The sequence below is a fragment of a genome, unplaced genomic scaffold (genome assembly GCF_019419815.1).
Source record: "Pyrus x bretschneideri cultivar Hongxiangsu unplaced genomic scaffold, Pyrus_bretschneideri_v1 Contig21, whole genome shotgun sequence".
Taxonomy (NCBI): domain Eukaryota; kingdom Viridiplantae; phylum Streptophyta; class Magnoliopsida; order Rosales; family Rosaceae; genus Pyrus; species Pyrus x bretschneideri.
This window is the reverse complement of record NW_025999513.1, coordinates 7,022,354-7,037,666: the sequence shown is the minus strand read 5'-3', so window position 1 is coordinate 7,037,666 and position 15,313 is coordinate 7,022,354. Positions and strand designations below refer to the sequence as shown.

Below are 15,313 nucleotides of genomic sequence, written 5' to 3'. Positions count from 1 at the left end.
TATCTTAGTTCAACCTTTTCAATTTCTATTAGATGAATGGTTTGATTATTTTCGGGCTTTTAGTTTTTCAAGCCACCCCTACTTGTGATACATATAATATCATCAATGGGTTAATCCAATTTTGTTTCTCAATCCCTAGTGGCGGGTGGCAACGCAACACCACCCAACTAATGATACTCTTTTAACTTTGATGCTCCCCACATGAGAACGACTTTTCAATGTATTTGGATACGGGATGTACTTGTGTAACAACTTAAAAAATAAAATTTTCCTCCACTTGTAACGACACGAGATGTATCATTCGTATTCTGGACATAACGAAAAATTTCTCCACATATAACAAAATTAAAGGACAACATTTTAAAATATTTACAAGTTCAAAATTAATTTCTACAAGTGAAGCTATGTTTTGTGCAAAGGCCACATAAATTGCAACAATCATTTTTTACTATCAAATGATGTTTTTGGATGCGAAAAAGGATTTGGTCATGGGGATTCTGTGATCGTGGCCATTCATCGTATATCGTACAGTCAAAAATCATTTCAAAATTTAAAATTTAAAATTAAATATAAATAGTACCTAATGAAAACTGATCGTACGATCTACGATGAACGGTCACAATCACAGAATCCCCAGGATCCCCAGGAAAAAGATCCGACGAGAATCATTTTCTTTTGGATGCCACCGCGGGCGATAAATAGATAATGGATTATGAATTGAAATATATCATGGATCTTTGTGTTTTAACCGATAAATATTTATGTGATGTGAAGCATATTTGAACCACGTTGCCGTAACTACACTAGAAGTATACCTCAAAGATTAAAAACAGCACCAACTCGCAATTTCAACCCAATAAATAGAGAAGAGGGCAAACTCGATAATGGAACCAAAGGTTAAGCCAATACCCAATACGACCGACTAACTTGAGGCTGGAAAATAAAGGCATTCAAAACCAAATCATGCTCGATACTGAATTAATTATTTTACCAAAATAATCTAGTTTAGTCTATTTTAAATTAGTTTAATTTAGTTTCTAAGGTTAGTTTAACATAAGACAGTTCAGTGAATCAAACACACCATTATAGACTCCAAGTCAAGGTGAATACCCAAATTTTTATGGACTTCATAAATTCATTTAAATCATGTTGAATACGCTTGAATTTTTACGATTTAGTGATGTTTTTAATGGACAGTTTTGTGGTTTTTCTTTTTCCTTGCAAAATAAATGTTTTAAATTCAAATCACAAATTCACGGTTAATTTTTTTTCCCACCCCTTAAATATAAATATACAATTGTATATAAAAAAAGGAATTGTTATTGGCAATCCAAATTTCTCATTCTTCACTCCAAACTTTCTATATTTAAATAAAAAAATACAATTGTGAGGAGTGTATAATGAGATTTTTGAAATGCCAATAACATTTCCTTAAAAAAATTCTAATTGAAAACTTTCATAATCACAATTGAAATTTGTATTGTTTTTTTTTTCAAATACAATGATATATTTTACATTAAAAAAATGAGAGATTAGTTATGCCATATAATAAACAATATAATTTAATATCGAATTCGTTAGATATGTATGTTGCTGATAGAGAATCTTACGTTAAGAAATATATCATTTTAGTAAAAGAAAAAACCAACTCGCAAGCGGAGAAACACAACGATCTTGGATTCTTAACAACATTTTTAGATGTTTCTTAAGCTTTGCAACCAATTTGTCGTGAAATCTTTCGTTATCTCACGGTCCAACGTCCCAATTAATTAATTACCTAATTAATTAATTTTCGCCTAATCACAATTTTCGCCTAATCACAAAGAAATAAAGAAAACATAAACACATTTTTTTGGTACAACAAATCATTACCAGACAGCGATTCTTTCTCCCCCCCTCTCTTTCTTCCACGCCCAGTTTCCATCCTGTCACGATTTCCCCCAAAATTCCTTAATTTTTCTGCAATTTTTTTTTTTCAATTTCTGTAAATTTTGTGAATGAAGGAGTAAGACCATGGAGGATTGCAGTTAGGGTTTCGTCGTTAAAGCTCCTGCAAATATCGTCTTCAGGCGACAGAAGGTGTGGAGTGTTGCAGAAGCGTAGAAAGGGGAAAAGTTAGGGTTTTCTTGCGGATCCGATCTGGGAGGGGTTAGTCTCTGGCGACAATGGCCAGCAACTTGCCGATGAGTCCTCAGTTGGAGCAGATCCATGGCGAAATACACGATAATTTTCGAGCCCTCGCGTATGTCTCTGTAATTTCAGTTTCTGCATTTCAATTTGCATCGTTACTGAATAAATTTCAGAGCTTTGATTTTTCTCTAAGTGTTTGAATTGTTGTGCGCATTGTTTATTGATTGTGAATTCGATGATTGAGTGATCTCTCAGAATCCTATGGTTCAATTAGAGGAATGTGAGAATAATTTGTTTGTTTCGTAATTCGATTGCGTATTCGTTCACAATTAAGTTAGCTTGATGTTCATAAACTGTAGTTAAGCATTATTAACTTACCGGAGAAAGAGTCACCAGGGCGATCCGAAGAGTGTATGTTCTTGTTCAGCTGTTCCTGCAGTATTTTACCTCTTTGCAATGTTTTCGTGGAGTGGTGAGTAACATTGGTTGCTCTTTACAAACAAACTTAAAGCGGGTGTCTTTTAGATAACACAGATAAATTTCCTAGGTTTCAAGGCTCTGAGTTGCTCTATTGATTTTGCACATTGCTCAATAAACCTTTGGCATTGTTTGTGGGGGAACCAAATCTGAAGTGAATAATATTTTGGCCATGCTCTTGATGGTTCATTACTACTCCCGTGCTACCTAGAGGGCAATAGTGTTATTGCTTCCACAACCACGTAAAATTATTTTGACATCTGTACGTGGAACCCCATGGAAGCAACAATCATGATGTACTCTGGAAACGGATGGATAATGAGGGAGATATTAGTCAAATAGTAGCCGTTGTGAGCATTTATTCTTTGATACAGTCTCATTTAGCTTCCCCTCATTAGGTGGTTACTGAAACCAGCTGCCATTGTTTTATCACAGTTCTTCTCTGCTTCCGTCTGACCCAGTGTATTATCACTAACCGTTGTGATTGTGCCATGCACTTTGTTAAGCACATGGTCCTTCTTGTTGTGCACCATCTTACATGTTAATTGTTTGTTTATATTTCTTCTACAGGGTGTAGTCACTTAATGAAAGAATAATTCATTTCTTTGCAGACTATTTCTTTGTTTCATTTGTTGGGGGGAGTGGTGGGGTTGTGTAGTAGATACATGTATTCCACTTTCAATAATAAAGTGATCACGTTATAACCACGGTGACTTCCTTTTTGTTTTCAGAAATGGCTTCCAGAAGCTGGACAAGATCAAAGACTCCAACAGACAAAGTAAACAGCTGGAGGAACTTACAGGAAAGATGAGGGAATGTAAAAGGTATGCCACATATGGGATTTAGTTTTTACTCTCCGATCATTTATCTGATATTTTTAGTAACTGGGGACCTTAGACAATCTTAATTTTCACTTTCTTGGAAGAGAGAAAATACAGAGAGATAAAATGTTGCCACATCCAATGCAATGTTCAAAATTTAATGATTCTTGCATCAACGACTCCATTAGGTTACTTTGGAATTTTGAAGAATTAGTAACTTATTAACAAAGACAGTTAGGTTGGAGCCATAAAAGTTTCCTCAAGTATAACTAGGATCATGATGTAAGTGTCTTTAAGTCATGCTTATATAGAAGTCCCGCATACTGTTCCTGAACTCCCATGCATCTCTTCATTTGTAATTTTTTTGGGGATGTTGGAAGAATTGAGGTATGCGATAATTGTTGTTATGGTAGTGAAAGAAATAAAAAGCCACAAAAAGAAACAGAATCTCAGTTCTTCAGGTTTTCTGTTTTGGATAAATCAGAGTATGATTTTGTTAATTCTTTGTTTCAGATTAATTAAAGAGTTTGATCGTGAAATCAAGGACGAGGAGAGCCGAAATCCTCCTGACGTGAATAAACAGCTTAATGATGAGAAGCAATCTATGGTAAGTTGTTATGAGCTTTTGTCTTTTTCTATCACATAGATGTACACATGTATGCTGTACCACTTGCTGGCTTACAAACTCTGTTACTACTTTTGATCGGTGTATTAGTGCACAAGACCTTTTGGGGTACACAAGGTCTATTAGTGCCTGCTACTGTAACAACTCCATCTAATTATAATGCTTCATTTTCCAGATCAAAGAGCTGAATTCATATGTACAATTGAGAAAAACGTAAGTCCAGCTATGCATTCTGCACTATTGTCAATTAGTTGCTCATAATTATGGAGTCTAATGTTTAGTATGTTGCCTTCAGGCTTTATATTCTGGGACAAATAAGTTAACCCACAAACACAACAAAATATTGTATATTACAGTTCTTGAATTCTAAAACCCTGTCACTCTTCGTGCTCTGGGTATCTGTGATTTTTTTAAATGATTTTTCATACTCTAGCCGAACTGCAGGTATATGAATAGCCTTGGTAACAAGAAAGTCGAACTCTTTGATATGGGAGCAGGAGTTAGTGAACCCACTGCTGATGAGAATGTCCAAATGGCTTCAGGTAGTTCTTGTCATTCTGCATATCTATGAGCTTAGTTTGGATTTGTAGGAATGAGCTTTTTCCTATAAATCTTTCAAGCTTTTAGGGGTTAATCATGCTATGCTAATCCACATGCGGTCTTTTAATGATAGTACAAAGTAAAGGTTTATCAAACTTTGAAAAATCAAACTGCTTGGAACTTTATATCTATGTCTGTGCTTGTTTTGTGCCTGATTTGAAGAAAAGATATGTCTGACCACCTTTCGAATCGGCATTTATTTATGATAGCTATGTCAAATCAAGAACTAATCAATTCTGGGATGAAAACAATGGATGAGACTGATCAGGTCATTGAACGCTCTAAAAAGGTGAACAGCTATAAAAAAAAAAAAACTTCAATTTTAAGTTTGTGTATTTTCTTTTGCCAACAATTTTAACTCTTTAGTTTGTTGATAGGTTGTTGAGCAAACAGTTGAAGTGGGAACTCAAACTGCTGTTACCTTAAAGGGCCAAGTGAGTGTGTTCACCTGTTGTCTCCATTATCTCTCATTTCAAGAGTTTAGACTAAACATTGTTTGACTCCAAAACTTGCAGACTGACCAAATGGGCCGCATTGTGAATGAGCTGGACACAATTCAGTTTTCAATTAAGAAGGCCTCTCAGCTTGTAAAGGAGATTGGTAGACAGGTTAGTTGAGATCTCGCCCCCTAAATACTCAACTTGTATATTTTTTTAACAAAAACTAATTTTTCTCTCCAATATTTTCAGGTGGCAACAGATAAATGCATCATGCTTTTTCTTTTGCTTATTGTAATTGGTGTAATAGCAATTATTGTTGTGAAGGTATGCTCTTTGATTCATTTATCTATTAGTTTTCTACCCATTTTACGCATTTTTTATAATACTTGGAAGTCGCACGTTAAGTTACAAAGATATCCGCAGAGTTGTATTTTAGGAACTTTTTGTGGAGGAAATTTGTTTATGAGTTTGGAAAGTGATTTCTGATGGATTGTGAACCATGCTATCTATTTTCCTCTCCCTCTAAGTAGTTAGTAATGTATGGAAAATTCATGCTTTCCTTCTCAGACTTGTGTTCAAAATCGTCCTGGAAAAAAAATTAAAAGTTTAGAAACGACTACATCTGTTGCTAACTGTAATGTCTGTTTACATTTCAGATTGTGAACCCTGGCAATAAAAACATCAGGGATATCCCTGGATTGGCACCGCCTGCCGCAAGGAGGCTTTTGTCACTGAGTCCTCCGCAACAGTTCGAATAGTTTCCTCTTCCCTTACAAGATTCAAATTTTCCGATATAGTTACCATGATTCAAGTTCTGGGGAATGCAGAGGAAGCTCAGAGGAATAGTTGCGGTGATTGGTTTTTTTCTATACACATTCTTGCCCGAGTTGTGCATAAAGTTTGTGATTCTCTATGTAAATCACGCGAGTCTTTTTTTTCGCTTTGGTTTAATGGCCAGCCACGGTTTCTGTAATATTTCCAAGATTGTTTTAGTTGAGAGAAGTACTTTGTTCTATTTGTACTCACCATGGAGATGTATTGCCTTTCAATCTTGTATGCACGCTATTTTCTTTCAATTTCTAGTGAATGTCGGAGCGGCTTGTTGCAATTTCTCTACCTTTTTCCAGAACAATATTAACTCACATAATTTATACACAACCCGTAACAGCTAAGACTACTCATGAAACAGAGCTCATGTTCTAACCACCGAACTCCGGCAACAGAAAACAGAGAGAACAGAAATGTGCCGTATGATAAACTTTCAGTTTCTACATTACCGCCCGTACCGTAACAAGGGGAACTGCATAACTTGTCAAGATAAAAACGTGGTTTTCTTATCACGAGCCTTGACAAATTAATGGGGAGCTTCTTCACCCGACAACTATGGGTTCTAAGCTACCGTCTACAAATTTCAACCGGCAAATCATGCATTCACTTCCTAAAACTGAAAGTAATACAATGAATTGCCCCCGTGGTTCGGCGCGTTAAATCTGTTCCCTGGAAAGAATAAGGCTCTAGAGTTTGAAAAGAATCTGCATACTCCGTTTCTGGACCTTCCTTTTCCAAACATCATACACGAGTTCGAGAATCATGCAGCATAGTTGCCAGCCTGTGTTCGTCCAATGTGAGACAATCTTGTTGATTGAGTTAAGGGTGTTTCTTCATCAACATTATCGGAGGCTGAACCAGTCCCTCCAGGGACAAAAATATCAGAGGACTTTTTCTCCAACTTCCAATCCTGTATTGGCCGGCACAGAAAGCATGTGTCACAAAAAATATAAGGGGATCAAGGACTCCAAAAAGAAATCAAATCTGCAGAAGAAAACCTTTGAAACTCTCTCGGGAATGCTTTCTGAAGGTAGCTGAGATGCACGAACATCCTTGACCTTTATGTAATTGTACATGACAACACCACACAATGCTGCAGGCCAACTTGACTGGTCAGCTAAAGCTTCACATTTAAACATGTATAAAATGCAGTTGTAACTTTGAAACTTTCAAGTTAATATATACGGAGAGCTACCTATGGCATAACCGATTATGTTCAGCCTGGTTATAATAGACTCTGGAAATATAACAGTTGAAAGGGCAATCAATATCCAGTCTTTCAGAACACCAGCAACCCGGATGGTAACTGCTCCGGTTCTACCAATTACTAAGAATATGGAGAAGTTCAACGCCAAAGCACAAAGAGCATTGGAGAAAAAGATCCAGAAGTTGAACTGAAACTGTGAATACTCTATTGCAGACTTCTCAAGTAACAACCAAGGCACAAACAGGAAGACAAAACTGCAAAAATAAATGAAACAATAATGGTGAGAAGCTGAAGCGATGGCATGCACAAGCATCAAGGGAAAAATCTATTGAGTACAAAACTGTGTTTAAATCGCACGCATCCATCAATAAAATGTAGAACTTCGTCAGAATAAGGATGTAAAAAGGAGCGGAGATTTCCCATGGTACAGATGGATTGTTCATACACTCATTGTAAATTTACTATTTTCGTCCACTAAATTATGAATCTCAGCCATATAATATAAGTTACAGATTCGGATACTCAACATTTACAATAAATAATAAGTAAAGACTAGTTTCATTCACCATCAGAACTAAATTCTGAAAATGAGTCACTATTCTCTATCAAGATTGTTATGGATGACAAAGAACTAATATACTACTTATTCATACTTTGCGATTGGAAAAAATAGTGTTTGCCTAAATTCTAACTCCTATAATGCATATAAGTCCAAGCATCACAGTATAATACCTGCATGGGGCAATATAGTACAAGCTGGTGATCGGATTTAGAGTCAAGCCCTTCTTCTGTAGAAGGACTTGTGTCAAGACCAGCCTGAGAGCTTCTGCAAAGATGCCCGTAACCTGGTAAACTGTACCAACTACATTAAAATGAATCTCCCCGTATGAGGAAATGACAACTCCAACACTGACCAGCAACATGTTTGTGAACACGTCGCACCTTGCTTTATCAGCGCCACACAATACAGCCATGATAAAAGTAGCCACTGGCACTGCAGTATTGAATGTAGATAGATATAAGCAGTCTTTTATTAGTGTTTTAAAGTGTAATTATTGTAGTAAAATAGATATCATGAGTCTCTGTCTGTGCATCAGCACACATACTTAGAGCTTTGAGCATTTGGATGAACGCCACTGAAATATGCAAGTAAGCAGTGTTTCCAAACCTGTAATACAGAAAAAGAAAAGTTAATAACTAAAAAGCTTGAATTCTCGTCTTGACTCTTGATAAGTACAATTTACAACAAAGCAAAACTTGACAAGCATACAATTCCTAAATGTGGGCATTGCATTTGAGCCCAAATCTGGACAACTCAACCGTACAAGGGACACCAGTTCTTGAAGGAAGTTCGGACATTCTACACCAGGGAATCTAAGCATACGTTCATTTTTTACCACAAAATGAGAAATAGTTAGAGAACAGATTGGCACAAGTAACAAGAGGTCTCTAGGCATTTTAGTACTTTCATTGTTGAGTGGCAAGAGCCTGGTAACTGGTTACAGTCAAATCTGAAAAATTGACCGTAACCTTTTCATCAAATATGACAAGAACGATCTAAGCTCTCTCCTGAGTTTGAACAGTGACAGAAGACCAGATACATGATGCATATCCATGCCCTAATTGGTAGCATTATTAGCCAAAACAAAACCCAACTACATTTACATTTCAGTGCTTACCAAAGACTCGATGCAAAGAAGGCACTGATTGGAATTACACAAGTTGCATATCTGCCACATAAAGAAAAGAAATTAGCAAAACAATTTGGACAAAAAGAGTAATAACAAGTTGGAACCCAAAATACAGCCTACATTCTTACATTTCAAATGTCATTTTGACGGGAGCTACAACCTGCAGATTTACAGAGAAATAAATAAAGAGAACAAAAGCAATAAATGAATACAACAGAAACAAAAATATGGAGTATTGATGCAATTTTCAACAAATGCGCAACAGAAAACTGATACTTGCATATGATGCAGACAAAAAGAAAAAAAATAAAGAAACTAGAACTACCGTAATCTGCACAATTATGAAAAACTATAAATTTTGAAGTTCTATAAAATTTCAAGATTGGCTTCTATAGCTCCAGTTACAGAGACCTCCAAATAAATCTTACTTCACTCTGACCATATAGGGCATCAGTTACATGCCTTGTCCCACTATAGACTAATTTATCCCACTATCTTTTTGGCAGTCACCCTTCTCATTCAGATATGGGTAGCATGAGTTTCAAAATCATTCGTGTATTAGCTACTGATAAAAGTAAATTAAGGAAAAGCAAAAGTGGATGTAAGAATCCTAATGGACACAGACAGCAGACACCGACTCCGCCAAGAGCTTGAGGTAACCAAAGTGATGTGAATCATAGAAGACTTCCAGTCATATAAAGTCAATCGCAAGAAGTATTATGTCGGAGAAATTATGTGCTATCACTTCGACTATCGACTAAAAGAAAATCCACGACCTGTCTACATGATCAACTGGCTTGACACGGATACCAGCACTGATGTCAAAAGTAATTAACATATATAAAAAGCATATCCAAAAGTAAATAGTCATACCTTGAAAACACGGACAAGAAAAAAAGCTACTAGTCCAGAAAATCCCATATGAATCATCGTAAGTGTTATGGGTAATGGAAAATTGAAGTATTTTGGAGACAGAACCCACTGCAAGGAAATTCACACAGAAAATCATCAGTAAAACAAGAAGGAAAATTATAGCTTGAGTTTCAGTTTAACCATATAGACTATCGATGACCACAATGTAGATATATTCAGGCAAATCAGTAATGGGCAAAATATACAAATGAAGTACTGAGGAGGAAGTACCTTGTTGTACAATATAACACCGGACGAGAGCAGAATGTAGATGAATAGGTAAAAATAAGTCAGCAACAGCGGTTTGCTGATCATCTTGGGCATTTTTTCTTTTATCAAACGACCTTATGTATGGTTTTCTGGCCTTTAGACCATCTTATGTAACATTTTTCACACCGAAAACGGCAAAATTAGCCACAAATGTAATGCAGTCCTAAACCCAGAAGAGGACCTCCTCATGCCCACAATCACAGATTCGTGTGAGGATCAGATATCGCAATGGCTGCACTGATTCGAATGCTTAAATCCTGAAAGTGAAGGCACAGTGAGAAGAACGTACTACAGTAGCATAAACCATAACCAAACAACAAGGAAAGCATCAAACGTTTGTTTATTAAAATAGCATGAACTGGTATAGAATCAGTATTAAAAGTGGAAGCTGAAACCAAATTGGGCAAATGGGCAAGCACAAAATCTGATCCAAAACAATTAGCAACAAGCTTTCAACCAAAAATCAATCAGTGGCTTCTTCAAGAACTAACAAAACCAACATTTCCCAATTGAAAACCGAAACGGGCAGATCTGAAACGGACCCAAAACAAAAAAACTGAGAAGAACCCAATTCAGATTCTGATCCAAAACAGAAAACCCATGTCGAATTCAAGACGAAGGAGCTTACCCGACAGTCGAAATCAACTGAAACTGGCTTCGAATCTGAAAAACCCCGCTTAATTTCAGAGATCTATCCACTTGGGAAAGAAGAGAAAGAGACAGAGTGAGAGAAAGAGGGAGAGAGAAATGGGATCAGGGACTGCGGGAAATAGTTGGTGACAGTGGGTGGGTGAATGAGTATAATAAATAAGCCTGGGAAAGCTAAGAGAGGGAAGAACGTGGGGTTATCGATAAATCACAGAGAGATAAAGAACGTGGGGTTGCCTGAATCAGAAGAAAGAAGGGAAATTTACAACTAATAACAAGTAAACAAGCAAAGAAAGCAAGAAAGAAAGAAAGGGGCCTGCTTTGCCTTCCTTCTCTTACCCAATGAGAGAGAGACAATCCAACAGCATCTGAGGCCGAAGAAAGACCGAGCGTTATCGGCCTCGCTCACTATGTCTGTTTGCGACTTACTGGCTTTGGTTGCAACAGACAGAAGAGACAGAGGAGAGAGAGAGTGAAGAAGCAAATATGCGTTTTTGCTCTCTACTATTTTAAACGTGTTCGTTTGTTTTTTTTTTTTTTTTTTTTTTTTTTAATAAATGATATTATTTTCTTTAAAAGAAGTCTAGTCTCATAATAAATTAGTAATAATTTAATTTTAGTTTGATTGTTTAATTGAGATTGTAAATTTGGATCCATTGGGCCAACATTGCACTTATTTGTGTCTTCATGACTTGCATAAAACAAATTCATTATTATCGTAACGTTTTAAATTAATAATGTGTAAATTTAGTTAATCAGTACAACGATCTAGTGGTATTCCTCTTCATTTAGAAGTAAGAGATCTTAGGTTCGATTCTCGTGAATGACGAATTTGGTACCAAATTAGGCTGCCCATTATGAGGCTTAGTTGAACTCTCCCTCCCCTAGTATAAAAATATCAATGTACTAAAAAAAAAAGAAAATAATAATGTGTAAATTTATCTCCGTATATTATTTTGTTATTAGACCAAGACGCAACACGACGATAAACTTATTCCATACAAGTTGCTCTCGTTCTCAAGACTTCTCTTAAATCAGTCACTCACTCATTGTCGAATCGAGTATGCATGTCAAATTGTCAATCCCATAATTAAAGAATAAATCATATTGCAACTGTATAGAGTTATGCACTTTACATTAGTGTTACCAATGTCCTCAAATGGCCGCTTGCTCATGCGCGTGTAAGTGATTCATTATCGTAGATATATGCATATCATATAAAAAGTTCATACATTACGTGCACTCACTAGAGACAACCCCTAATTCTCTTTGTTATGGTACTAAATCATCATCATATGTCAAATCGTAACCCTAATTTAAAAAAAAAAAAACAACGTGTGACACACATACTAAGGATGGTAAGCAAAATTATTTTCAATTACTTCTCAATTGAGTACTAGGATAGCTACCTCCAAAGTTGCCAAGTTGGAATGGCTAGTTGGCTGGGGTTTGGACTTTCCTTTGTCCTAGAAATAATATAGTGGTTGGTTGGTTGATATTTTTAGTTTTTCCCTGGCTGCATCTGGATTCTGATATAATGACATTCCAACTACAACTAACTAAATTAATTAGTCAAACTATCAACCTTAGAGGTCTTTCCCCTCTGCTCCTAATTATAGAAAAGCAAATCCTGTTGGTCATTTTGATCCTCCACTTTTCAGAAAATTGGGTTGATTTGATGGGCACAAACTTAATTGTAATCGGGAATATGAAAGAACGTCCGATATGTTAAAGCATAACAACATATTTACACTAAAGGATGGATAATAGGTTGATATTGAACTCATCTTTTACGAGATTCTATCTTAAGCTAGGTACGTGAAAATATTTGACATCAATGTATTCCTGAGAGTATACATCCCAGGTTTGAAAATGAAAGTCTTGCCTACTAGTTTAAATAAATCCTGAGATTCTCTCTCATATTGCCTCATGATTTAAAATGAATGCTTACATTCTAATATGATATCAGAACAAATTATTCACACGCTGAACCCAATGATCAACAAAAAATATAAGCCTTACCTAAAATTTAAATAATCATGAGCCCCTCCCTTCTAGGCTCCTAACTTTAATTGGTCTTAGTGTGACACAATAATTAGCCCGCCTTGCAGCAGGAATGAGTCAAATCAAATTTGAGATTCCTGCCCAAAACTCTTGCAATTTGTAGTTCGTAGGGTCCTTTTTTTCATAAAATTCATGGCAAAAGACAAGGTGATGGGATATGCACATTTTGTATCAACAAATGAATGGTCATAAAGTGGATAGGACTTTAGAAATTCAGAATCTAGGGTTTGGACCACAACTAAAACAAATTAAATTAACATCACACGCATCACAGTTGATTGGAATTATCGCACCGGCCAACTTTAGTAAAGCTGCATAATTACTATTTTAAATCATTTGCAGGTCACATTATTTCTCTAATCTCATCCTAATCCCTTCTTACGGAGACATCATAATTAATGCTGCAAGAAGAAGCACCATTTTTGGCTTCTAACCTTGAGTCTCTAATCTCTATCTTCTTGTTGATTCCTCATCACCAATGTCTAATCTCTATCAACGTAGATTATTGTCAATGGAGCAAAAATTTGATTTGGATTGGAACTCGATTCGATGTAACTATTGGATATAAATTGAGACTTTTAGTTCAATAATTCGAAGAATATGATAATCCTAGTAAATGGATTTGTATATGGATTAAGATTGATTCAATTCATTCACATGTCCTGTTGGATGCTGGTGTTTATATAATTCTTGACATAAGAGGGAGGGGAAATCCCAAACTGAACAATGGGACATCGAATATAATGTAAATAGACTTAATTGTTTGAGTTACAAACCTCTTGCAAGACATATCCGTTTAACAATTTGAATGAAAATTGTACTAAAAATGCTACCTAGACACACATAATTGATATCACTGCTAACCACTTTAATACAGGTGAGTTCCACGCACACAACAGTTAGTCTACCTCTATAAGAAAGGCAGAAATGCCAAGGAGATTCTCTCAAAGTGGGACTTTCCATAGACTCTCTGCCACCTTATATTTTTTGCTCAATATTTTATAATGTTGGCACAAGAATTGTGTCAAAAACATGAAGTGGCGAGAGTCCATAAACAATCTCATTTTTAAGAGTCTCTTTAGTATTGCTCTAAGAAAGGTGGTTGTCAACATAGTTATTTTTACATGTCTAAATAACATTATCGGTTTTTGAGTCCTTTGTATCCATGACTAGTTAATCTAATGGCACCGCATATTCACTTTATTGGAGGAAGTCTAAGTTCCAATTTTATGAACGACAGATGTTAAACGTATATAAAAAAGAAGAGTGATGTTATTTACACACCTATTTTTACCTCTCATACACTTCCTGTGAATTTCTATCATTTGATCGTCTTCAACTCATTCGATTCGACGGTTAAAAATTAAGAGGTGTGTGAAAAGTAAGAATGGATATGTGGAAAGCATTACCCAAAAACAAAATTTGAATCCTTTATTTGATTTGGGCCTTTTTAATTTTGGGCAGACTCAACTCCTTTCAAATTTTGGGCCTCAATAACTTCACAAACACATCCAACGGGCATGATTCATGTGTGTCTTTCCCAACGCAAGAACAATTATTCTGGGGTCCAAAGTAGTTCCTCTGTAGCTTTCTATACAGAAGAACTTCATCCTCAATTAACAAAAAATAATAAGTGATTAGGTCGTATTTAGGCAAAATAAATTCTTTTCAATTTGCAATTATGGTGTCAAAAATTCAATGGAATCGAAAGGAATGAGCCACATCAACAACATTGGAGAACTTTTTTTTTCTTTAAAAAGGGAATCAGATGGTGGCTTCACCATGACAGTTCACTTTTTCAAGGGTTGAAAAGACTCACAGAGGTATTTCAGCCTCTCCTTAGCCATCATTGTGCAATTCACCAGTGTCAGGAATCGAATTCAGGATATGTCGTGTGAAATACGAGCTTGTAATTCATTCCCAACCACTGAGCCACCCAGTGATGATCAACATTGGAGATTGGAGGTTAACAGAAAATACCAAATAATATAATTAGGGAAAAAATGACTTAGTTAAATTATTGCATTAAGAATGCATTATTTATACATTAATCAAATCCAAAACACAAGGTGATACCTCCCCTAACAACCATACAATATCTAAACAGAAAACAGATGTTGCTGTTTCAACAACTGACGCAATTTGTCATCAGCCGCACAAATGTTGCACTTGCACCCAAAGATTAACGTTAATAATTAATTAAAATGTCTAAGTGCATGAGCATGCTAATTTAAACATTCTTCTTCCATGAAAATTCCCAGCAGCAGCAGCATGTCTGCATGGGGATCATGAGCATGAATTAGGGTTTGACATGGGCTTCTTCCTCTCATCCTCTCCAACCCTTGCCCTAACTACCAACATCAAAGATTCCTTCTTAGTTGATCAAGTTTGGTTTAATATATTGGGAATTAAATATATAGGAAAATTATAAAACACGTAATGAGTTTTGAGCTCATAATTTTAGCGTTTATGATATAGTTTATAATGCACGAGTTATACTTTTAAATAAATTGATACATATATCAACATGTCAATCACGTGGTGCGTCATATACACAAGCATATATATTATTTGTTCATTACGTCTGTCTTTCTATTAAA

General features: G+C 35.8%; 2 protein-coding genes across 3 annotated transcripts; one reads left to right on the top strand and one right to left on the bottom strand.

Moving 5' to 3' along the window:
- The first annotated feature begins 1,849 nt into the window (after positions 1-1,849).
- LOC103950317 (novel plant SNARE 13-like) lies at positions 1,850-6,201 on the top strand. Its single transcript, XM_009361509.3, has 10 exons — positions 1,850-2,242; positions 3,339-3,431; positions 3,942-4,035; positions 4,229-4,266; positions 4,498-4,595; positions 4,863-4,942; positions 5,031-5,087; positions 5,169-5,261; positions 5,343-5,417; positions 5,750-6,201. The coding sequence occupies exons 1-10, from the start codon at positions 2,166-2,168 to the stop codon at positions 5,849-5,851; spliced, it is 807 nt and encodes a 268-aa protein (XP_009359784.1). The 5' UTR covers positions 1,850-2,165; the 3' UTR covers positions 5,852-6,201.
- A 125-nt stretch (positions 6,202-6,326) lies between these two features.
- Positions 6,327-11,133, bottom strand: LOC103950316 (probable sugar phosphate/phosphate translocator At3g17430). Of its 2 annotated transcripts, none has more exons than XM_009361508.3 (10): positions 10,989-11,133; positions 9,963-10,258; positions 9,693-9,800; positions 8,948-8,979; positions 8,808-8,858; positions 8,235-8,296; positions 7,861-8,122; positions 7,117-7,382; positions 6,920-7,014; positions 6,327-6,831 (listed from the first exon to the last, which is right to left on the bottom strand). In XM_009361508.3, exons 2-10 carry the CDS (start codon positions 10,053-10,055, stop codon positions 6,682-6,684), a joined length of 1,119 nt encoding a protein of 372 aa, XP_009359783.2. In that variant the 5' UTR covers positions 10,056-10,258; positions 10,989-11,133; the 3' UTR covers positions 6,327-6,681. The 2 variants fall into 2 exon arrangements, with proteins under 2 accessions (XP_009359783.2, XP_018503729.2); XM_018648213.2 differs by having other exon boundaries at positions 10,630-11,004.
- Positions 11,134-15,313: the final 4,180 nt, after the last annotated feature.